Source organism: Oncorhynchus nerka, linkage group LG4 (assembly GCF_034236695.1).
Source record: "Oncorhynchus nerka isolate Pitt River linkage group LG4, Oner_Uvic_2.0, whole genome shotgun sequence".
Taxonomy (NCBI): domain Eukaryota; kingdom Metazoa; phylum Chordata; class Actinopteri; order Salmoniformes; family Salmonidae; genus Oncorhynchus; species Oncorhynchus nerka.
Window position 1 is genome coordinate 92,666,303 of NC_088399.1, and position 24,879 is coordinate 92,691,181.

Genomic DNA, 24,879 nt, shown 5'->3' on the forward strand with positions numbered 1-24,879 from the left:
CGGAGATCACAGCAAATTGTTAAGGACACAAACTGAACAAACTGTGTCCTGAGGTTAACAGAACTAAAAGTTAAAAGGCTAGAATGTTCCTTTAGACAAGTGGTTGTCAGGTGGGGGTTTTCTTACCAGCCATGAGGAGGCAGATGATACACATGGAGAATGCTACCACCATGATGATGGGCAGCTGCAAGACAAAAGACAACAAAAATACATTACTCATAGTTTGGGGTGGAAAGCAGAACTCAATATAAAAAAATAAATACAAATAAATGGAGGAGAGAAGACGTCATGGAACGTGAATCACAAAACATGACGCTCAGTCTGGACATTCTGACTGGTGCCAGGACATCCCAAAAAAGGCCTCTCTCTCTCTCCTCACTTCTGACCATGATACATCCCCATTACTACTGTGAGTTGGAGAGAGGCAACTGACCGTGAGGAACTTCCAGTCCTTTTGGATGCGGAGTGGAGTTGGTCCGTCTGTTTCATCAACAGCATAGTTTCCAAGGAACAAATCAATGGAATCCTGGAGACACACAGTCCTTTTTAAGCAACAAAAGGGGTGACAACAAAAACACAGCGAAATAACTTCATGTCTCGCTAAAACACATGGATGAACAATGATGTTTTTCTAAAATTATGATTTTGGAGGAAAACAATATTGGTCTTAAGCAGGAAATTGGTCCAACTACACAGCAAATATCTGACAGTAATACATTATTCCTACCTTATGTAGGTCAAAATGTATCATTTTTCTAGGCCTTTTAAAATTGAAAAAAAAAAAACAGACGTACCTGTCTGAAGCCGTCAGAGAAGTTGTTCTTGTAGTAACGGATGGCAGAGTTCACGCCGTCCATCACCAGACCCATCTGGGTCCTCTTCCCTGTCCTGACGAAGGACAAGAAATAACACTGTCAACTCTCCCAACAAGGACAGGAAATAACACACACTGTCAACTCCCAACGAGACAGGAAATAACACACTGTCAACTCTCCCAACAAGGACAGGAAATAACACACACTGTCAACTCCCAACGAGACAGGAAATAACACACACTGTCAACTCTCCCAACAAGGACAGGAAATAACAACCATCAATAACAGACACTGTCAAGTCACCATCAATCAAGTAGTCAGGCTGTCTACCATAATGTCCACGTAGCAAAACTAATGACAGGCGAAGGAGAAATAACCACCATTCACATCTCATGGCCATACAGACATTATCTACCAACCAGATAGTACCTAGACAGTTTGCATAGAAATGAAAGAAAAGGTGACCTCAAATTGAAGCCACACAACCAACAGTTGACCTCCAAACTAAACAAGCATAGTCTCTGTAGACATCCAGGCCTGTATATATATATTTCAGATGTCAGCAGCACATCTACATCCAGGCCTGTATATATACATTTCAGATGTCAGCAGCACATCTACATCCAGGCCTGTATATATATATATATATTTCAGATGTCAGCAGCACATCTACATCCAGGCCTGTATATATATATATATTTCAGATGTCAGCGCGCACCGCTAACTAAGCTAGCCGTTTCACATCAGTTACGTCAGCGCGCACCGCTAACTAAGCTAGCCGTTTCATATCCGTTACGTCAGCACCACCGCTAACTAAGCTAGCCGTTTCACATCCGTTACGTCAGCGCGCACCGCTAACTAAGCTAGCCGTTTCATATCCGTTACGTCAGCGTGCACCGCTAACTAAGCTAGCCGTTTCACATCCGTTACACCAGCACCACCGCTAACTAAGCTAGCCGTTTCACATCCGTTACACCAGCACCACCGCTAACTAAGCTAGCAGTTTCACATCCGTTACACCAGCACCACCACTAACTAAGCTAGCCGTTTCACATCCGTTACACCAGCACCACCGCTAACTAAGCTAGCCGATTCACATCCGTTACACCAACACCACCGCTAACTAAGCTAGCCGTTTCACATCCGTTACACATAGTGCCTTCAGAAAGTATTCATACCCCTTGACTTATTACACATTTTGTTGTGTTACAGCCTGAATTCTGAAAGGATTAAATATATGTTTTTATCTCACCCATCGGCACACAACAGCCCATTCAATACTCACACCCGATTCAATACTTTGTAGAATCATCTGTGAGGGTTTCTGGGTAAGTTTCTAAGAGCTTTCCACACCTAGATTGTGTAACATTTTCCCATTATTCTTTTCAAAATTCTTCAAGCTCTGTCAAAATTGGTTGTTGATCGCTAGACAAGCATTTTCAGGTCTTGCCATAGATTTTCAAGTAGATTTAAGTCAAAACTGTAACTCGGCCACTCAGGAACATTCACTGTCTTGGTAAGCAACTCCAGTGTAGATTTGGCTTTGTGTTTTAGGTTACTGACGTGCTGAAAGGTGAATTCATCTCCCAGTGTCTGGTGGAAAGCAGACAACCAGATTTTGCCTGTGGTTAGCTCCAGTCCGTTAATTTTTTCTATCCTGAAAAACTCCCCAGTCCTTAACGATTACAAGCATACCCATAACATGATGCAGCCACCAATATGAATTAAAATATGGAGAGTGGTACTCTGTGTTTTATTCAATTTGCCCCAAACATAATACTTTGTATTCAGGACATAATTTATTTGCCATTATTTTTGCATCATTACTTTAGTGCTTAGTTGCAAACAGGATGCATGTTTTGGAATATATTTTTTCTGTACAGGCTTCCTTTTCACTGTCAATTAGGTTATTATTGTGGAATAACTACGATGTTGATCCACCATTGGTCTCATGATGAAATCCCTGAGCAGTTTCCTTCCTCTCCAGCAACTGAGTTAGGAAGGACTCCTGTATCTTTGTAGTGACTGGGTGTATTGATACATCATCCAAAATGTAATTAATAACTTCACCATGCTCAAAGGGATCTTCAGCGTCTGCTTTTTTTATTTTTACACATCTACAAATAGGTGCCCTTCTTTGTGAGGCATTGAAAAACCTCCCTGGTCTTTGTGGTTGAATCGGTGTTTGAAATTCATTGCTCAACTGAGGGACCTTACAGATAATTGTATGTCTGGGTTACAGAGATGAGGTCGTCATTAAAAAAAATCATGTTAAACACTATTATTTCACACAGAATGAATCCATGCTAAATATTATGTGACTTGTTAAGCACATTTTTACTCCTGAACTTATTTAGGCTTGCCATAACATAAAATACTTTTTATTAATTTGTAAAAATGTCAAAAAACATAATTCCACCTAGACATTATGGGTTATTGTGTGTAGGCTAGTAACACAACATCTCAATTTAATCCATTTGAAATTCAGGCTGTAACACAACAAAATGTTGAAAAAGTCCAAGGGGTTATAGAAAATATCTCAAGGCACTGTATAGTTCAAAGGTCAGCAGCACACCCACACGCATTTCTATACCTGGTGAAGTCAGTCTTCAAGGCTCCCGTACCAGCGTACTGTTTGGCGCATGCATTGGCATTGTCAGCCCAAGCTATCACAGAAAACAGACAAGACATTGTTAGTGAGCAGAGCAGTGTGACAGACTAGACAGATCAACCTCATATGACACTTAAAAGCTGAGCTTAACCCAGGGTTAGCGGTAGCCCTGGGCTGAGCTTAACCCAGGGTTAGCGGTAGCCCTGGGCTGAGCTTAACCCAGAGTTAGCGGTAGCCCTGGGCTGAGCTTAACCCAGAGTTAGCGGTAGCCCTGGGCTGAGCTTAACCCAGAGTTAGCGGTAGCCCTGGGCTGAGCTTAACCCAGAGTTAGCGGTAGCCCTGGGCTGAGCTTAACCCAGAGTTAGCGGTAGCCCTGGGCTGAGCTTAACCCAGAGTTAGCGGTAGCCCTGGGCTGAGCTTAACCCAGAGTTAGCGGTAGCCCTGGGCTGAGCTTAACCCAGAGTTAGCGGTAGCCCTGGGCTGAGCTTAACCCAGAGTTAGCGGTAGCCCTGGGCTGAGCTTAACCCAGAGTTAGCGGTAGCCCTGGGCTGAGCTTAACCCAGAGTTAGCGGTAGCCCTGGGCTGAGCTTAACCCAGGGTTAGCGGTAGCCCTGGGCTGAGCTTAACCCAGAGTTAGCGGTAGCCCTGGGCTGAGCTTAACCCAGAGTTAGCGGTAGCCCTGGGCTGAGCTTAACCCAGAGTTAGCGGTAGCCCTGGGCTGAGCTTAACCCAGAGTTAGCGGTAGCCCTGGGCTGAGCTTAACCCAGAGTTAGCGGTAGCCCTGGGCTGAGCTTAACCCAGAGTTAGCGGTATCCCTGGGCTGAGCTTAACCCAGAGTTAGCGGTATCCCTGGGCTGAGCTTAACCCAGAGTTAGCGGTAGCCCTGGGCTGAGCTTAACCCAGGGTTAGCGGTAGCCCTGGGATAAAATGCTGCAGCGTGATGGGTTGTAGAGGGGCGGGACCCACTTACCATTCTTGTAGATCTTCTCAAAATCGGCCTGTTCCTCAATCCGCTGGGCCACATGCAGGACACCCATCCTCTGTGGACAACCACCAAACAAGCATACATAAGTCAATTTAGAAGGGGATAGGGTAGGGAACAAGGGTCAGGGCTCAGTCGTTCATATTTTTCTCTAAAAGAATACGGTCAATAGTAAGTTATTCAACTGTGGGAAACAGTAGCTAGTAGTCTTTGTTCAACCCTTGGTTCAACTCTCTGCCTCTCACCTCTAACTTTCTTAAGTTGCTTCTCTTCTTTAACTGTCAGAATGATAACTCCCACAGTGTGTGAAACAAAGGGGTTTGAGGTACTCTGCCTGGTCGCGGAGTATCTGTCAAGTGATAATGAGTTGTGAAAACTACTGCAGAGCGGTGGGCAGGTTTTTATTTTTTCAAGTGATAATGAGTGCAACCCTCCTAGCTCCTACCTGTAGCTGGGACTGTACAAGTTACAGTCGGCAGTAAAGGATCCCTCTGAGTTTAAGTGTAACACCCACACACCAGTAGCTGGGACTGTATTGAGGCAGAATGGGGTACTCAGTCTGCTCCATCGGAGTGTACCGTCTAGCAAAAAGAAGCGTGCACGACCCACACACCTGTAGCTGGGACTGTATGGACCGGCGGGCCAGCATGCTCTGGATGACGTTGGTACGGTCCAGACAGTCCATGCAGTTACTGCGGAACGTCCCCTTCTGCTGGGACAACACCTTCCCCTCCGTGTCGACCAGGAAGTAGCTGCACAGACAGACAACAGAGGAGTCAGGAGAACACATATCCACAGAGCCAGTAACAGCACTGTAATGTTGGGACACCAACTACCCCTCCGCTGCAGGGAGACAGAGAGTTTATAAATCACAAGACAAGGTTAGGGGTGAATCCCAAAATGTACTACACCGGCTCCGACGCTCGTCAAATGTAGGCAGGGCTTGCAAACTATTACAGACTACAAAAAGGGAAGCACAGCCGCGAGCTGCCCAGTGACACGAGCTAAATTATTTCTATGCTCGCTTCGAGGCAACACTGAAACATGCAGGAGAGCATCAGCTGTTCCAGATGACTGTGTGATCACACTCTCCGTAGCCGATGTGAGTAAGACTTTTAACCAGGTCAACATTCACAGGGCCGCGGGGCCAGATGGATTACCAGGATGTGTACCCCAGAGCATGCGCTGCCCAACTGGCAAGTGTCTTCACTGACATTTTCAACCTGTCTGAGTCTGTAATACCAACATGTTTCAAGCAGACCACCATAGTCCCTGTGCCCAAGAACACTAAGGTAACCTGCCTAAATGACTACCGACCCATTGCACTCACTTCTGTAGCCATGACATGCTTTGAAAGGTTGGTCATGGCTCACAACACCTAATCCCACTCCAATTTGCATACCGCCCCAACAGATCCACAGATGATACGATCTCCATTGCACTCGACGCTGCCCTTTCCCACCTGGACAAAAGGAACAACTACGTGAGAATTCTATGCATTGACTACAGCTCAGCGTTCCAACACCCTAGTGACCTTAAAGCTCATCACTAAGCTAAGGACCCTGGGAGTAAACAACTCCCTCTGCAACTGGATCCTGGACTTCCTGACGGGCCACCCCCAGATGGTAAGGGTAGGTAAGAACACGTCTGCCACGCTGATCCTCAACACTGGGGGCCCTCAGGGGTGCGTGCTCAGTCCCCTCCTGTACTCCCTGTTCACTCATGACTGCACGGTCAGGCACGACTCCAACACCATCATTAAGTTTGATGACACAGTGGAGACCTGGCCGTGAGGTGCAAGGACAACAACCTCTTCCTCAACGTGATCTAGAAAAATGAGATGATTGTGGACTACAGGAAGACTGAGCACACCCCCATTCTCATCGACGGGGCTGTAGTGGAACAGGTTGAGAGCTTCAAGTTCCTTGGTGTCCACATCAACAACAAACTAACATGGTCCAAACATCAAGACAGCCGTGAAGAGGGCACAACAAAACCTATTCCCCTCAGGAGACTGAAAAGATATGGCATGGGTCCTCAGATCCTCAAAAGGTTCAACATCTGCACCATCGAGAGCATCCTGACTGGTTGCATCACTGCCTGGTATGGCAACTGCTCGGCCTCCAACCACAAGGCACTACAGAGGGTAGCGTGTACGGCCTAGTACATCACTGGTGCCAAGCTTCCTGCCATCCAGAACCTCAGTACCAGATACTTTCTTTTTTTACATCAGAAGGTAATGGTTATCTGTAGGAGCCAGATGGCTTTGGAATGTGCTGGGTCGGTGGGAGGAAGTCACAGGGTTGATATAAGGGGAAACGGATGGACATCTGTGGATTAGGCGAATGAGGGGATTGAAGTCAGGTCAGATCCCCTGAAGGGAGAAATTATGGTTTTATTACCCTCTTCCTGTCGAACCATAATAGATGTAAGGATTGGAGAGAAGGAGGACCCTTTGAGAAGAATTAAACTTGGTTAAGCTTATCGGGGCGGCAGGGTAGCCTAGTGGTTAGAGCGTAGGACAAGTAACCGGAAGGTTGCAAGTTCAAACCCCCGAGTTGACAAGGTACAAATCTGTCGTTCTGCCCCTGAACAGGCAGTTAACCCACTGTTCCTAGGCCGTCATTGAAAATAAGAATTTGTTCTTAACTGACTTGTCTAGTAAAATAAATTGTGGTTAAGTCTGACTCTTAACCTAAGAGTAATCTGACTCTTTTCCTAACTTTAACCTAATTCTCCTAATCTGCTACGTGAACTCACCTAACCTTGCCTAGTTAAATAAAAAGGTAAAATAAATATCTAGTGTCCGTTGAGTTATTTAGTCTGAGAATTAGAACCTAACTTGAGTCTTGTATGGTTGTGGGTGTAGACTAGCAGCTATTCATAAAGGAGTCTATACGGAGAGTAATACCTGTATTCATCTTGCGTCTCAGCCACATTGTCCACCAGGATATTCAGACGGTCCCATCTCATCCTGCTGCACTCCTTGTGGAAGTCAAATGCTACGTACCTGCAGCCAATAGAAGAAACATGGAGTGGATGTGCTAAAAACAGGCCTGGGAAATTCCAGTCCTCGTCGGGCCTTTATTTCACCTTTATTTAACCAGGTAGGCCAGTTGAGAACAAGTTTTCATTTACAACTGTGACACAAACACAGTTACACATGGAATAAACATATAGTCAATAACACAATAGAGGGGCCTCCCGGGTGGCGCAGTGGTTAAGGTCGCTGTACTGCAGCGCCAGCTGCGCCACCAGACTCTGGGTTCGCGACCGGGAGGTCCGTGGGGCGACGCACAATTGGCCTAGCGTCGTCCGGGTTAAGGAGGGTTTGGCTGGTAGAGAAATCCTTGTCTCGTCGCGCACCAGTGTGGCGGGCCGGGCGCAGTGCGCGCTAACCAAGGTTGCCAGGTGCACGGCGTTTCCTCCGACACATTGGTGCGGCTGGCTTCCGGGTTGGATGCGCGTTGTGTTAAGAAGCAGTGCGGCTTGGTTGGGTTGTGTATCGGAGGATGCATGACTTTCCACCTTTGTCTCTCCCGAACCCGTACGGGAGTTGTAGCGATGAGACAAGATAGTAGCTACTATCCTCACAATTGGATACCACGAAATTGGGGAGAAAAAGGGGTCAAATTCACAATAATAAAAAAAAAATAATATATATATATATATAAAACACAATAGAAAAATCTATATACAGTGTGTGCAAATGGAGTAAGATCGGGAAGGTAAGGTAATAAATAGGCCATAGTGCCAAAATAATTACAATTTAGCAATTAAACACTGGAGTGATAGATGTGCAAGTAGAGATACTGAGGTACAAAAAATAACAATATGGGGTGTCACAATTTCCCATCATCCCGAGCAAAACACAGCTGATTAATCACATTGCATTCTAAACTGAAGATCATGACTGGGAGATTATTGGAGTCAGGTGTGTTATCTGGGGCAAAACTGTGACACCAATCAGGACCTTGAGGACTGGAGTTGCTCAGGCCGGATAAAAAAAAAGAAAAAGAAGGTATAAATCACTGAAATAAGCCAGATGGGTGTTCAGGAGAGGTGTGTTTAGTTCTCACTTGATCATGCCGTTCTCCATGCCAGACACCATCTTGGCAAAGGCTTGTTCCAGTGGCTTCTCTGAACCCTTCTGGTTGACCTAGAAGAAGAACACCATCTTATTATATCCATCTCTCGAATGCTTCTCTCTCTCACAATGCTGTGACGTTTTAGCCATCGTGAGGCTTAAATAATGGAGGGTCCTACCAGGTTCAGAATGGTTTGCTTTCCATAGATGAGGACCTGGGAGTCAAAATGCCTCTGAATACCATCCATCTAGGAAGACAGTTGAGAGAATTAAAAAAAAAAAAAAAAATTAAATTTATTTTATTTAACTAGGCAATTGGTGATTTGGTAGACAAAAGATCCACAGAGTGAGTTTACCTGACCTTTGACCTGTTGTACTGAGGATGGAATAGAAAGATAAACGGACAGAAGATATAAAAGCCCCTTACGTGATTGGTGTTGTTGCTGATCAGTGGCTTGGGCTTGTATTTCAGGTTGGGCCTCTGAGACCAGAAGAAGGGCATGGAGCCTCGTGTCTGTGGAGGGAAACAGACATTTTCAGAAAATAAATAAAAATAAAAGGCATGCGCCTAATCAATAACTACTTCTACCCTGTCCACCGTCTCCTAATTTTCTAACTCACCTGTACGAATGAAGCCCTCCTTCCATTGTACAGGACTATCTGCTCCGTCTCCACAAAGTTAGCAGCGTGGCCCTCAGAATCGATACCTGAGGAAAAACAAAATAATGATAATGAGAGAATGACTACGCATGTCCACCGGGCCATTAATGATTCAACATGCCAGTAATGCTGCGCAGTAAGGTACTAGGTCCGCATCCCAAATGGCACCCTATTCCCGATAGAGTGCACTACATAGGGAATAGGGCGCCTGTAGAGTTCCCTACGTAGGGAACAGGGTCCCCTACACAGGGAACAGGGTCCCCTACACAGGGAACAGGGTCCCCTACACAGGGAATAGTGTTCCCTACACAGGGAATAGTGTTCCCTACACAGGGAATAGTGTTCCCTACACAGGGAATAGGGTGCCGTTTGGGATGCAGCCCGTGTCTTACCTCTGACGTAGTACCTGACCCCAGCCCTGAAGCAGCTCCTCCTGGAGATGAGGATCCATTCGAAGATCTTCCCGTTGACACGACACGGCTTCATCACGATGACTGGATCAGGGACGTCAAGGACCTCACAGAACACACTGCTACAGCACCGGGCCAAGTTGTACCTAACACTGTGTCCCAAATGGCACCCTAGCCCCTATCTAGAGCACTACTTTAGACTAGGACACATAGTGCTCTGGTCAAAAGTAGCGCACTATATGAAGGACAGGGTGCCATTTGAGACGTACACTAAGTAGAGGATGTTGTTGTACTTGTACTCTAAGTAGAGGATGTTGTTGTACTTGTACTCTAAGTAGAGGATGTTGTTGTACTTGTACTCTAAGTAGAGGATGTTATTGTACTTGTACTCTAAGTAGAGGATGTTATTGTACTTGTACTCTAAGTGGAGGATGTTATTGTACTTGTACTCTAAGTGGAGGATGTTGTGATTTCTCTCCTGGTAATGACTTTCTAAAGTGTCCCCGAGGGAATGATTTCAGTTGCATCGAGTTGAAATTGGTTCTTCAGAACACTCAGAGACACCATTCAAACTCCATGTAGTGATGTGGGCCCACTGATTATTGCTACACTCGGATCAGTGGGAGCAAAGCAAGGCCGTGAAAAGGATACAACCATGGACGACAGGGATCGCAAACTTGTGGAGCTGAAAAGGAATACAATTATTACATTTAAAACTGGATACAGTAGAACAACAAAGAAAGAAATAACAAATATGGTGGTCATCTATAGCTACTGTTCAAACACAGTCCATTTGAGGGGTAAGGTTCATGGTATATTGTAAGCGTATTTAGAATATGGACCTCTGGTATATTACAATAAGAAACAAAGAGAAGAAAAAAAAGACTGGACAAGTGTAATGTGTTGTAACGCAAGGGGGGGGGGGGGGGGGGGTTGTGATGTCATCTTCATATCACTCACCTCTGGCTGTGCAAGGAACTCTCTCAGGAGGCTTCCATTCCACACAAACCTCTGATCTGCCTAGAAACAGGAGAACCAACCAATAAATCAAACCCTCAATCTACAGTGCCTTCGGATGGTATTCACAACCCTTCTGTTGTGTTACAAAGTGGGATTCAAATTTCATTTTGTCAACGATCTACAAAACAAACTAAGTAAAACTTTTTTTTCTTTTTTTTAAACAAAAAATAACATTGTGTAATTAATGGGGAAAAAGAAAATCTCTTAATCTCTAGATTAGATAAGTATTCAACTGCATGAGTCAATACATGTTAGAATCACCTTTTGCAGTGATTACAGCTGTGAGTCATTCTGGGTAAGCCTCTAAGAGCTTTACACACCTGGATTGTGCAATATTTGCCCATTATTCTTAAAAAAAAAAATTCAAGCTCTGTCAAATTGATTGTTGATCATTGCTAGACAGCCATTTCCAAGTTGCCATATATTTTCAAATTGATTTATGTCAAAACTAACTAGGCCGCTCAGGAACATTCAATGTCGTCTTGGTAAGTAATTCGTATAGAACTGGCCTTGAGTTTTCGGTTATTGTCCTGCTGGAAGGTGAAATTGTCTCCCAGTGTCTGATGGAAAGCAGACAACCAGGGTTTCCTCTAGGATTTTGCCTGTGCTTAGTTCTATTCCGTTCCTTTTATCAAAAAAAAAAAAAATCTTAGTCCTTGCCGACGACAAGCATACCCATAACATGATGCAGCCATAAAATATGAAGACTGGTACTCAGTGATGTGTTTACCCCAAACATAATGCTTTGTATTCAGGAAATACAATTCATTTATTTGCCACATATTCTGCTGTATTACTTTAGTGCCTTATTGCAAACAGGATGCATGTTTTGGAATATTTCTTATTTTGTCCAGGCTTCTTTCTTATATTGTAAATAAGAATTAGTTCTTAACTGACTTGCCCAAATAAATAAATAAAACAAATGTAAATCAGCCTGCAGTAAAGAATCTCCATCAGTTTGTGCAGTGGCACCTTGTTCCCTATACAAAACAATACTTTGGACCAGGGCCAATGAAATGACAGTATGGACAGACAGTAATGCCTGTTCCATTTCAAAACTGTCACACTTTCGTCTCACCATTAAAACCAGTCAGAAAAGGTTCCAGTATAGGAGATAGTGAAGATATACTGTACACCATGGTACTACACACATTCAGCACTACAGAGTAATGCCCCAGCTGAAACAGTGGGCGAAAAGGTCAATCTGTTTGTGTATGTTTACATGAGTAAATGCATCTGTGACGTGCATGTGTGTTTACGAGGGCAAGGTGACTAGTGTGGTTTACATGAATGGCAGGAGCCCAAACACCACAGTGACACTCCTCCAATATAGATGAAGGATATCATCATCATCATCTAAATGGGATGATACTCTCTGAGCCGAGTCTTTATGGTTGACTAGCTCGGTGTGCAATAGGAGAAAATTATGGCCCTGTCCAAAAACAACCGTTATGCTCCTAAAATACTCACTTTAAGAATCGGTGAGTTATAAGCAATATGGTGGTAGCTCCACCTTGCTCTCTGATCGATAGAGTGCCATACGGCTCAGATCCAATCTTTCCAGTCTACACAAGAGCCTAGAGGGTTAGGTAGAGTCTAGGATTGGTCTTTATTACAAAGAACAATAGTAATTTCTCACCCTCTCTCCCCTCCCCTATTACCACACCCCCTTTCTCCTCCTCTCTTACCCTCTTCCACACCCCCTCTCCTCTCCACCTCCCCAACAACTTCCACACACACACACCCCTCACCCTCTCCAGCAGGCTCATCTCCTGGAAGTCATGGCTGACGTTTGCCAATCTCTGGAGGGTGTGGGTCAGGTCATAGTCAGTGCAGAAGTAGAATCCATCTGTAGTCAGCACGTTATTAATCATGGACAGGAATGTCTTGTTGTCTTGTGTCTGGAGAGAGGAAGGGGAGAACATTGATTTTAGCTGGATGGGCACCAATCATGACAGTGCAGTTTTGTAGGAGCTGTGTGTGAAATGTGAGGAGAGGCTGTTAAACCAGGGACTTTTCATATGAAATTCAACAGAAAATCTTACTAGGTGACCAATAAACCCTTTAAAAAATATATATTTAACCAGGTAAGTCGGTTAAGAACAAACTCTTATTTACAATTACGGCCAAACCCGATACAGCCTGGAATCGAACCAGGGTCTATAGTGACGCCACCAGCATTGAGATGCAGTGCCTTAGACCGCTAACGCCACTCAGAAGCCCAAAATGAAATACATCTGAATCAGATTGACAGCAACAGATGTTCTGAAGTAGTTTTTCAGCCGCGACTACAGTGGTTTAAAAAAAAAATGGATGAAATCATCTCTTACATATCACAATAGCCCTCCGAGTCGATGCGTTTCATTCTAAACATTGTCCACTGCACCTCTCTCCCAGAGTTCACTGCACATAGAGGTCGGGGTGCACAACTGCCAATGATCCCTTCATCCCAAATGGCAGCATCCCCTTATGATGCATTTTGAGAGAGAGACATGCAGGGCAGAATAGAATTAGGCCAATATCCACTAATAAATAAATAAAATAAAATAAAAATGTAAACAAGTAAGTTTTGGAAACATCTAAAATACAGTGACCTCCTCCCATATCATTACCAAGCCCTGCAATGCCAAGAGCGGAGCAAAGAAATGAGTCCCCTCATCCAGCTGGTCCTGGAGCTGAGTTCACAAACATGTTCTACTAACACACTGAAGCCTCAGGACCAGAACATCCAATCAATCAGAATAAACTAAATTACAACAGTCAAAACAAAACTATATTGCTTATTGGGAAACACAAACACAGAGCAAAATGCAGTGCTATCTGGCCCTAAATTGACAGTACACTGTGGCTAAATATTTGACCATGGTTACTGATCAAAACCTAGAAAAACCTTGACAAAGTACAGGCTCAGTGAGCACAGCCTTGCCATTGAGAAGGGTAGACACAGGAAAACCTGGCTCCCTGTAGAGGAAAGGCTGTGTAACCACTGGACCACAGCAGAACCTGGCTCCCTGTAGAGGAAAGGCTGTGTAACCACTGGACCACAGCAGAACCTGGCTCCCTGTAGAGGAAAGGCTGTGCAACTACTGCACAACAGCAGAACATGGCTCCCTGTAGAGGAAAGGCTGTGCAACCACTGGACCACAGCAGAACCTGGCTCCCTGTAGAGGAAAGGCTGTGCAACCACTGGACCACAGCAGAACCTGGCTCCCTGTAGAGGAAAGGCTGTGCAACCACTGGACCACAGCAGAACCTGGCTCCCTGTAGAGGAAAGGCTGTGCAACCACTGCACAACAGCAGAACCTGGCTCCCTGTAGAGGAAAGGCTGTGCAACCACTGGACCACAGCAGAACCTGGCTCCCTGTAGAGGAAAGGCTGTGCAACCACTGCACAACAGCAGAACCTGGCTCCCTGTAGAGGAAAGGCTGTGCAACCACTGCACAACAGCAGAACCTGGCTCCCTGTAGAGGAAAGGCTGTGCAACCACTGGACCACAGCAGAACCTGGCTCCCTGTAGAGGAAAGGCTGTGCAACCACTGGACCACAGCAGAACCTGAGACGGAGCTGCATTTTCTGACAAAATGTCAAATACATAAAACAATTAAGAGTTTCATTTCCCCAAATGTGAAACACTTATTCAAGGTTTCAAAGACCTCTCTCATGAGGATAGGCTACCTGTCCTGTTGGGGGAGGACGCAGAGAGCTGTGGGTTGGCAGCGCACTACATTGAAGACCTCTCTCATGAGGATAGGCTACCTGTCCTGTTGGGGGAGGACGCAGAGAACTGTGGGTTGGCAGCGCACTACATTGAAGACCTCTCTCATGAGGATAGACTACCTGTCCTGTTGGGGGAGGACGCAGAGAGCTGTGGGTTGGCAGCGCACTACATTGAAGACCTCTCTCATGAGGATAGGCTACCTGTCCTGTTGGGGGAGGACGCAGAGAGCTGTGGGTTGGCAGCGCACTACATTGAAGACCTCTCTCATGAGGATAGGCTACCTGTCCTGTTGGGGGAGGACGCAGAGAGCTGTGGGTTGGCAGCGCAATACATTGAAGACCTCTCTCATGAGGATAGGCTACCTGTCCTGTTGGGGGAGGACGCAGAGAGCTGTGGGTTGGCAGCGCACTACATTGAAGACCTCTCTCATGAGGATAGGCTACCCGTCCTGTTGGGGGAGGACGCAGAGAGCTGTGGGTTGGCAGCGCACTACATTGAAGACCTCTCTCATGAGGATAGGCTACCCGTCCTGTTGGGGGAGGACGCTGTGGGTTGGCAGCGCACTACATTGAAGACCTCTCTCATGAGGATGGGTACCTGTCCTGTTGGGGGAGGACGCACTGTGGGTTGGCAGCGCACTACATTGAAGACCTCTCTCATGAGGATAGGCTACCTGTCCTGTTGGGGGAGGACGCAGAGAGCTGTGGGTTGGCAGCGCACTACATTGAAGACCTCTCTCATGAGGATAGGCTACCTGTCCTGTTGGGGGAGGACGCAGAGAGCTGTGGGTTGGCAGCGCACTACATTGAAGACCTCTCTCATGAGGATAGGCTACCTGTCCTGTTGGGGGAGGACGCAGAGAGCTGTGGGTTGGCAGCGCAATACATTGAAGACCTCTCTCATGAGGATAGGCTACCCGTCCTGTTGGGGGAGGACGCAGAGAGCTGTGGGTTGGCAGCGCACTACATTGAAGACCTCTCTCATGAGGATAGGCTACCCGTCCTGTTGGGGGAGGACGCAGAGAGCTGTGGGTTGGCAGGGCACTACATTGCTGCCTGCCATAGGATGAGGGACAGTGTCTGACAGACCAATCAACATGCACATGTCCTCTATGCTTATTGTTATTGTTAAATGTCTGGTTATTTTGACCCTTGATTATTGTTGTTACTGTTGTCCTGTTGACAGTTTTGATTCTTATTATTTTCATATTGTAAATATCCAACGTAAGCTTTGGCAATATCTATATTGATGAGTCATGCCAATAAAGCAAATTGAATGAGCGCGAGAGAGCGAGAAAAGCTGCATTTCAAACACTTGAAAAGACACACCCTCGCCTTATGCCCTTGGGGGAATCCCCGTCACCATCTTGGACGTAGGTCCAAACAAGGGAACTTTGAAACGCCCCTCAAGCCCTCGTTTTTGATCGAGTTCGCTAGTGTACAATTATGTTCACTCCGAGGCCTGAAACTACCCATAATTCAATTCGCAATGATTATACATCCACTAAGTCAGCCGAAACGTAAAATCTCAACATGGAGAAGTCAACATACAAGTGTAAATAAAAAGGAAAGTAAATAAGTTAGAAATGTTCCCACTATGTAAAAAAAGAAAATATGTTATTGTTTGATTATCTTTTGGAAATTGTACAAATAAAACATTGTCCTTCAGAAGTTCCAGCTAGGCAGGCTAACATTAGCTAGCTATCACACAGTGGGCATATACGGTCGTAATAATTATATAGTTAACATAAGTAGACATACACTCATAATTGACTGTAGCGCATTTAAAGCCATCACAAGCTACCGGTGTCTGAAAACACAATCATCACGGGATGAACGAGTGACGAATTTCCTGCCAAGGGCGGTCCACGTAAAAAACAATGCAGTGTCTGAATGTCCTTGAGTGGCACAGCCAGAGGTCGGACTTGAACCCAATTGATCATCTCTGGAGAGACCAGAAAATAGCTGTGCAGTCACACTCCCCATCCAACTTGACAGAGCTTGAGCGAATCTGCAGAGAAGAATGGGAGAAACTCCCTAAATACAGGTGTGCCAAGCTTGTAGTGTTATACCCAAGAAGACTCAATGCTGTAATCGCTGTCTCAACAAAGTACTGAGTAAAAGGTCTGAAAGTAAATGTCATTTAAAAAATATATAAATACACATTTTGCTTTGTCATTATGGGCTATTTTGTGTACATTGAGGGGGGGGGAAAGTGAAATCATTTTTAGAATAAGGTGGTAACGTAAAATGTGGAAAAAGTCAAGGGGTCTGAATACTTTCCGAAAGCACTCCATCACTCCAGTATCCCTGTCTCCTTCCCCCTATCCCTGTCTCCTTCCCCCTATACATATCTACCTCCATCACTCCAGTATCCCTGTCTCCTTCCCCCTATCCCTGTCTCCTTCCCCCTATACATATCTACCTCCATCACTCCAGTATCCCTGTCTCCTTCCCCCTATACATATCTACCTCCATCACTCCAGTATCCCCGTCTCCTTCCCCCTATACATATCTACCTCCATCACTCCAGTATCCCTGTCCCCGTCCCCCTATCCCTGTCCCCTTCACACATCTACCTCCATCACTCCAGTATCCCTGTCCCCTTCCCCCTATACATATCTACCTCCATCACTCCAGTATCCCTGTCTCCTTCCCCCTATCCCTGTCTCCTTCCCCCTATACATATATACCTCTATCACTCCAGTATCCCTGTCCCCTTCCCCCTATACACATCTACCTCCATCACTCCAGTATCCCTGTCCCCTTCCCCCTATACACATCTACCTCCATCACTCCAGTATCCCTGCATATGTAAATATGATATTGGAACTGACTTTTTAAATATATCCTATATATAGTATGCTTTCTTACTTTGTAGAGTTCATATTTCTTATTCCTCAAGTTATTTTTTTCTAGTAATACATTGTTATTAATTATTGCATTATTGTGTTTTGAGTTTGCGATTAAGGCCTTTCACTGTACTCGCGACATTACACCTTGAAACTCACGTCTTCTCCAATGTGTTCTGAAGACAAGGAGAGAGAGAGAGAGATGATGCAAGGAATTAAAAGGGGGGGGAAACAAACTAGATTGACCCTTGACCTCCTCGCCCCCCCTCCCTACGAGGCTGCAGCTGCTTCCCTGCATTTTGTCAGCACTTTATTCCCCTGTTTTTGCCAATGAATGTTGTCTCTCTGGGTGACTGACGGCCAAATACATTCAATTCAAGCAGTGTGTCCCAAACGGTTCCCTACTCCCTTTATAGTGCACTACCTTTGGGCTGGTCACTGTATTGGAAATAGGGAGCCATTTAAAATGATACGTGGTTTCTAACACCAAGTGAATTTCCGCTGAACCACGAACAATATTAAACACTTGAAGCATTTAGACCAACATTTTTTTTGTCACACGTAATTGTAATTAAGAAAATGTCTTTCTTTTTTACGTATCAAATAAAGAGAGAGTGTGTCAACTTCTGTTTTCCACAATAAAAGGCTATTCACTGTGACCTTTAGTCAGCCGGGCTGTAAGCCAGCGTTGTTCTGACTATGGTGCATCTCTAAACTCCCTGGGGTCAGTTACAATGAGTTTGTCCGAGTCCCAAATGGCACCCTAATCCCCTTTATAGTGCACTACTTTTGCACATTTCCCAGTTACAGTAAAGCACTTAGTATCAAACATTTGACTAGAGGATTTGTTTTTAAATAATTTTAACAATTGGTATATTTCCAGTTTTGGGGATAATATCGAATTGGGAATTGAATTCTTGGAATTTACCTAACATTGGATTTGACACTACTGTAGCTAGGTCCCCTTTAGTTCAAAGCTACTGTCTGTTAGCTGTACCATAGTTACTGTAGCTAGGTCCCCTTTAGTTCAAAGCTACTGTCTGTTAGCTGTACCATAGTTACTGTAGCTAGGTCCTCTAGTTCAACACTACTGTCTGTTAGCTGTACCATAGTTACTGTAGCTAGGTCCCCTAGTTCAACACTACTGTCTGTTAGCTGTACCATAGTTACTGTAGCTAGGTCCTCTAGTTCAACACTACTGTCTGTTAGCTGTACCATAGTTACTGTAGCTAGGTCCTCTAGTTCAACACTACTGTCTGTTAGCTGTACCATAGTTACTGTAGCTAGGTCCTCTAGTTCAACACTACTGTCTGTTATCTGTACCATAGTTACTGTAGCTAGGTCCCCTCTAGTTCAACACTACTGTCTGTTAGCTGTACCATAGTTACTGTAGCTAGGTCCCCTTTAGTTCAAAGCTACTGTCTGTTAGCTGTACCATAGTTACTGTAGCTAGGTCCTCTAGTTCAACACTACTGTCTGTTAGCTGTACCATAGTTACTGTAGCTAGGTCCTCTAGCTCAACACCACTGTCTGTTAGCTGTACCATAGTTACTGTAACTAGGAAGAGGTTGAACCAGAACCAGCAGACTGGGTTGAGTATTAGAATGGGGAGTGTAAAACTTCTAAGAATAACCCACCCAGTAGCTAACCCGTTGTCGAGTGGCAACGCTCCCTGCTGGTCACATTCCCCACCAGAGACTGGGTTCAAACCCCACATCCACTCTTCCTACTGTTCTCTCATCACATTCCCCACCAGAGACTGGGTTCAAACCCCACATCCACTCTTCCTACTGTTCTCTCATCACATTCCCCACCAGAGACTGGGTTCAAACCCCACATCTACTCGTCCTACTGTTCTCTCATCACATTCCCCACCAGAGACTGGTTCAAACCCCACATCCACTCTTCCTACTGTTCTCTCATCACATTCCCCACCAGAGACTGGTTCAAACCCCACATCCACTCTTCTTACTGTTCTCTCATCACATTCCCCACCAGAGACTGGTTCAAACCCCACATCCACTCTTCCTACTGTTCTCTCATCACATTCCCCACCAGAGACTGGGTTCAAACCCCACATATACTCTTCCTACTGTTCTCTCATCACATTCCCCACCAGAGACTGGGTTCAAACCCCACATCCACTCTTCCTACTGTTCTCTCATCACATTCCCCACCAGAGACTGGGTTCAAATACCACATCCACTCTTCCTACTGTTCTCTCATCACATTCCCCACCAGAGACTGGGTTCAAACCCCACATCTACTCGTCCTACTGTTCTCTCATCACATTCCCCACCAGAGACTGGTTCAAACCCCACATCCACTCTTCCTACTGTTCTCTCATCACATTCCCCACCAGAGACTGGTTCAAACCCCACATCCACTCTTCCTACTGTTCTCTCATCACATTCCCCACCAGAGACTGGGTTCAAACCCCACATCTACTCTTCCTACTGTTCTCTCATCACATTCCCCACCAGAGACTGGGTTCAAACCCCACATCTACTCTTCCTACTGTTCTCTCATCACATTCCCCACCAGAGACTGGGTTCAAACCCCACATCTACTCTTCCTACTGTTCTCTCATCACATTCCCCACCAGAGACTGGGTTCAAACCCCACATCTACTCTTCCTACTGTTCTCTCATCACATTCCCCACCAGAGAGTGGGTTCAAACCCCACATCCACTCTTCCTACTGTTCTCTCATCACATTCCCCACCAGAGACTGGGTTCAAACCCCACATCCACTCTTCCTACTGTTCTCTCATCACATTCCCCACCAGAGACTGGTTCAAACCCCACATCCACTCTTCCTACTGTTCTCTCATCACATTCCCCACCAGAGACTGGGTTCAAACCCCACATCTACTCGTCCTACTGTTCTCTCATCACATTCCACACCAGAGACTGGGTTCAAACCCCACATCCCCTCTTCCTACTGTTCTCACATTTGCCTGTCTCCACCTCTGTTTCCAACTGTAGTCTGTAGTGTAAAACACATACTTTTTTTTAATATACCAAAAGTGTATGAGTGTTTGTTACCTGGTCCTCAGTGAGGTGAAGCACAGTCTTTTTGTAGGAAATGATGTCAAAATCCACTGCCTTCCACACAGCGTGACCCAGCAGGCTGCCCACATTCCTCTTCTTGGTAATGACAATCAGGTACATCCCTGTGAAAAGGGGAAACCACAGTCAGTCAGCACAACATATAAAACAGTAACGCGTGTTAGTTACAGGGGTACATCCTGAAGGACAAGATAGGCGTTATGTCCAAATAATCTATCCTTTCTCCCCAAGTGTGACCTTGTTCAATTCCCTTCACGGATCTGAAAGTCACTCGGGCTCTACAAAATACCTGTACTGTTGGTATTTGATGCTCCACGACTGTCTAGCTTTCATGTGTTGTGATTATTAGCGAGAGAGATAATGAAGTCAATAAACTGTATGAATGTAGGTTTGTTATCACTTATACACCTTTTCTTTTTTACTCAAACCTCCCACAGACAGTATGTTTCACACCCTTTCTCTAGCCCGTGCATAAACCAATCCCAATGCTTTTAGATTTGCGGGAATCAGTGAACGATTCCACACTTCAGGAGAAAGGAGATATTGTTGGGACGCACCGAGTGGTAGGCCTACATCCTGTGACAAGGACCAGTCCAGTGTTGGGTCAGGCTGTGGACCTACCTGCCACCAAGCGGACGGTCCCCATGATGCCACAGATGGGTCTGGTGTTGGCTGACGGAGGAACATCTTTCTTCCCTAAAGAAACAAGATGGAGGACAAACACTCTAAATCACAATGGTTAACACACAGCCAGCTGCTGCACCGACCCACACACAGCCAGCTGCTGCACCGACCCACACACAGCCAGCTGCTGCACCGACCCACACACAGCCAGCTCATGTACCGACCCACACACAGCCAGCTCATGTACCGACCCACACACAGCCAGCTCATGTACCGACCCACACACAGCCAGCTCATGTACCGACCCACACACAGCCAGCTCATGTACCGACCCACACACAGTCAGTTGACCTAGATATTTTTTTCTGCACTCCACAGAGTGGTGGGCAGAAACTTTGCCAGCATTTTATGCAGATGTAGGTTTTAAAACCACATTAATTATTCACAACATACTTCAGTTACTCCATCAGGAAGCTATAAAGCCTCTCTGGGAACCTACCCGAATTCATCCAATAACAAATTATTGTTTTTGTTTCCCCAGTTACAAAACTTTTCGCAACGGTGTGCACAGAGTCTTACCAGTCAGGGTCATCTCATTGGACACCCTGTCAATGGCCAGGACTGCGTCGGCCCCATCATCACAGGCCTCAATGTAGAACTTCTCTGGGCTGGTGTGCCTGTGGGGGGAGAAACATAATGGAGAGGTTCAGGTATGTTGTGGAGTAGGGTGAAGTTTCCCTCAGATGCTGATCTTGTGTCACACTGGAGCCATGTCACAGAGAACGTCCAGTGACATGAAAAGCAAGTCAGGGAAAAGGCTATCTGCCACCTGAGATGCAGCACATCACAGCGATGAGACAATAATCCTGAGGTTTATTACAGGCAGACAATAAAATGTAGATAAATGACAACTGTGCCGTTGTGGACTTGAGCAATGCACTTAACCACCCACAACGTAAGATCAACTGCACTGATAGGCTACGGTATAAAAACACATGTGTTCTGTCAGCCCCTCATCTGGAGAGCTACTGGGCCTGCAGGCTTTTGATCCACAGTCAGTTTATCAAGGTCAGTGTCAGCCAATCAAATCACATTCTATTGGTTGCATACACATTTAAAAAAAATCTGATGTCATTGAGGTCGTAGCGAAATGCGATTATGGCCTACACAAGAGGGGGCGGAAAAGTATTTTAGGACATGAGATTAATATATGCTAATAACTGAATACTGTAGTTAACTAGCGAGTTAGCTAGGTTGGATGGTTATCTAGTTAGTCTTGTAGACTATATCAGTACTTTACCTGTTGAGCAAAATGTCTCTTCTCTATCTTTCACGCTCTCCCCTCTCAATTCAATTGACATATCAAGTTAAAATGACTTACATTGTCAAAGTATATATATAACGAAAATGGTGGCACCAACAGCAAGTAAGTAATTACACTCCAATGGGCTATGAGATCTGTCAAAGCAGGCCAACAATAATTATACTCCCAATGGGCAGTGAGATCTGTCAAAGCAGGCCAACTATAATTATACTCCCAATGGGCTGTGAGATCTGTCAAAGCAGGCCAACTATAATTATACTCCCAATGGGCCGTGAGACCTGTCAAAGCAGGCCAACAATAATTATACTCCCAATGGGCTGTGAGATCTGTCAAAGCAGGCCAACAATAATTATACTCCCAATGGGCAGTGAGATCTGTCAAAGCAGGCCAACTATAATTATACTCCCAATGGGCCGTGAGACCTGTCAAAGCAGGCCAACAATAATTATACTCCCAATGGGCTGTGAGACCTGTCAAAGCAGGCCAACAATAATTATACTCCCAATGGGCAGTGAGATCTGTCAAAGCAGGCCAACAATAATTATACTCCCAATGGGCAGTGAGATCTGTCAAAGCAGGCCAACAATAATTATACTCCCAATGGGCCGTGAGACCTGTCAAAGCAGGCCAACAATAATTATACTCCCAATGGGCTGTGAGACCTGTCAAAGCAGGCCAACAATAATTATACTCCCAATGGGCTGTGAGACCTGTCAAAGCAGGCCAACTATAATTATACTCCCAATGGGCTGTGAGACCTGTCAAAGCAGGCCAACTATAATTATACTCCCAATGGGCTGTGAGACCTGTCAAAGCAGGCCAACTATAATTATACTCCCAATGGGCTGTGAGACCTGTCAAAGCAGGCCAACTATAATTATACTCCCAATGGGCTGTGAGACCTGTCAAAGCAGGCCAACTATAATTATACTCCCAATGGGCTGTGAGACCTGTCAAAGCAGGCCAACTATAATTATACTCCCAATGGGCTGTGAGACCTGTCAAAGCAGGCCAACTATAATTATACTCCCAATGGGCTGTGAGATCTGTCAAAGCAGGCCAACAATAATTATACTCCCAATGGGCTGTGAGACCTGTCAAAGCAGGCCAACTATAATTATACTCCCAATGGGCTGTGAGACCTGTCAAAGCAGGCCAACAATAATTATACTCCCAATGGGCTGTGAGACCTGTCAATGCAGAGATTGGGAGATAAGTGCATAACACATAACATCCTTAGAAAAACAGGTACAATTCTGATAGGAATAGCTTAATTGTTTGACAGTGTAATTTTTTGTATTTTTTTGTCCATTGGGACAACTTAATCTATAATCTGCTTGTCCGGCAATACGTTTGATTTGCCCCGGGCAAGTGGACAAGCTTTACTACGGAGCCCTAGAGTGCCATTATACACTACTCTGGCCGAGCAGCTTCAGGTGAAGACAAACCGGCTGCCTGACTAAATCCTTATTGTTAGACGCCTATGGTGGTCACAACATGTCAACAAATTCTCATGCCACAGGAAAGTCAGGGGACAACAGGACATACTGCTGGCATAACAACAACGCCATATTGTGTGTTTTCATTTGAATTACACCTACCGACTCTGGGTTGTTGTTCACCAATGGGTGACCCAAGAGGAGGCTACGCATGCAGAGGTGGGAGTGGGCTAGCGGTTTTATTGTTAAGGAGGATCCTTCTGAAGTAAGGATTGGGCTGTAATAGGTGGGGAGCGCAAACTTCATCCCCACACACACACGTATTTTAACCTTTATTTAACTAGGCAAACCCGTTAAGAACAAATTCTTATTTACTATGACGTCCTACCCCGGCCAAACCCGGACGACGCTGGGCCAATTGTGCGCCGCCCTATGGGACTACCAATCACTTAATGATCATGCTGTTTAATCAGCTTCTTGATATGACACAGCTGTCAGGTGGATGGATTATCTTGGCAAACGAGAAATGCACACTAACAGAGATGTAAACATATTTGTGACCAACATTTGAGAGGAAAAATAAGCTTTTTGTCTGTATAAAACATTTCTGCAAGTTTAATTTCATCTCATGAAACATAGGATCAACACTTTACATGTTGCGTTTAGATTTTTGTTCAGTGTATAAACCCCCCAAACCCAAACGTGATCTAGAAGCCCCCCAGACGTGATCTAGAAGCCCCCCAGACGTGATCTAGAAGCCCCCCAGACGTGACCTAGAAGCCCCCCAGACGTGATCTAGAAGCCCCCAGACGTGATCTAGAAGCCCCCAGACGTGATCTAGAAGCCCCCAGACGTGATCTAGAAGCCCCCAAACGTGATCTAGAAGCCCCCAAACCCAGACGTGATCTAGAAGCCCCCAAACCCAGACGTGATCTAGAAGCCCCCAAACCCAGACGTGATCTAGAAGCCCCCCAAACCCAGACGTGATCTAAAAGCTCCCCAAACCCAGACGTGATCTAGAAGCCCCTCAAACCAGACGTGATCTAGATGATGATGCAGCCTATATCTCTTTTTAAAATGACTTGTTTATTTTGCTTAACAAGCACTTTGAGGTTCTGTCTAATGAAAAGCGTCATAAAAAAGTTGAATTATTATAATATATTGACTGCTTGCAGGACTCGATGTGAAGTTGTGACTAAAATCAACAACCCCCCCCAAAAAAATAGGTTAGACCATGTTAATGGCTCATTGTATTGGCACATAGGCT

The 24,879-nt window shown here is 45.3% G+C and overlaps 1 protein-coding gene across 2 annotated transcripts in view; it reads right to left on the reverse strand.

The window, feature by feature from the left end:
• Positions 1-24,879, reverse strand: part of sacm1la (SAC1 like phosphatidylinositide phosphatase a) — a 32,908-nt gene that overhangs the window by 2,648 nt on the left and 5,381 nt on the right. Inside the window, exons 2-19 of one of the 2 annotated variants that reach the window (XM_029658868.2) lie at positions 21,429-21,526; positions 20,847-20,921; positions 20,202-20,329; positions 12,337-12,486; positions 10,526-10,585; positions 10,217-10,250; positions 9,548-9,649; positions 9,117-9,202; positions 8,923-9,009; positions 8,675-8,743; positions 8,488-8,567; positions 7,320-7,418; positions 5,022-5,160; positions 4,397-4,466; positions 3,409-3,481; positions 795-888; positions 434-526; positions 127-184 (exon numbers count right to left, since the gene is read on the reverse strand). In XM_029658868.2, coding sequence (XP_029514728.1) covers positions 127-184; positions 434-526; positions 795-888; positions 3,409-3,481; positions 4,397-4,466; positions 5,022-5,160; positions 7,320-7,418; positions 8,488-8,567; positions 8,675-8,743; positions 8,923-9,009; positions 9,117-9,202; positions 9,548-9,649; positions 10,217-10,250; positions 10,526-10,585; positions 12,337-12,486; positions 20,202-20,329; positions 20,847-20,921; positions 21,429-21,526 — 1,595 coding nt within the window. Of the gene's footprint in view, positions 1-126; positions 185-433; positions 543-794; positions 889-3,408; positions 3,482-4,396; positions 4,467-5,021; positions 5,161-7,319; positions 7,419-8,487; positions 8,568-8,674; positions 8,744-8,922; positions 9,010-9,116; positions 9,203-9,547; positions 9,650-10,216; positions 10,251-10,525; positions 10,586-12,336; positions 12,487-20,201; positions 20,330-20,846; positions 20,922-21,428; positions 21,527-24,879 lie in introns of those variants that run through there. The other variant, XM_065018035.1, reaches the window with a different exon arrangement.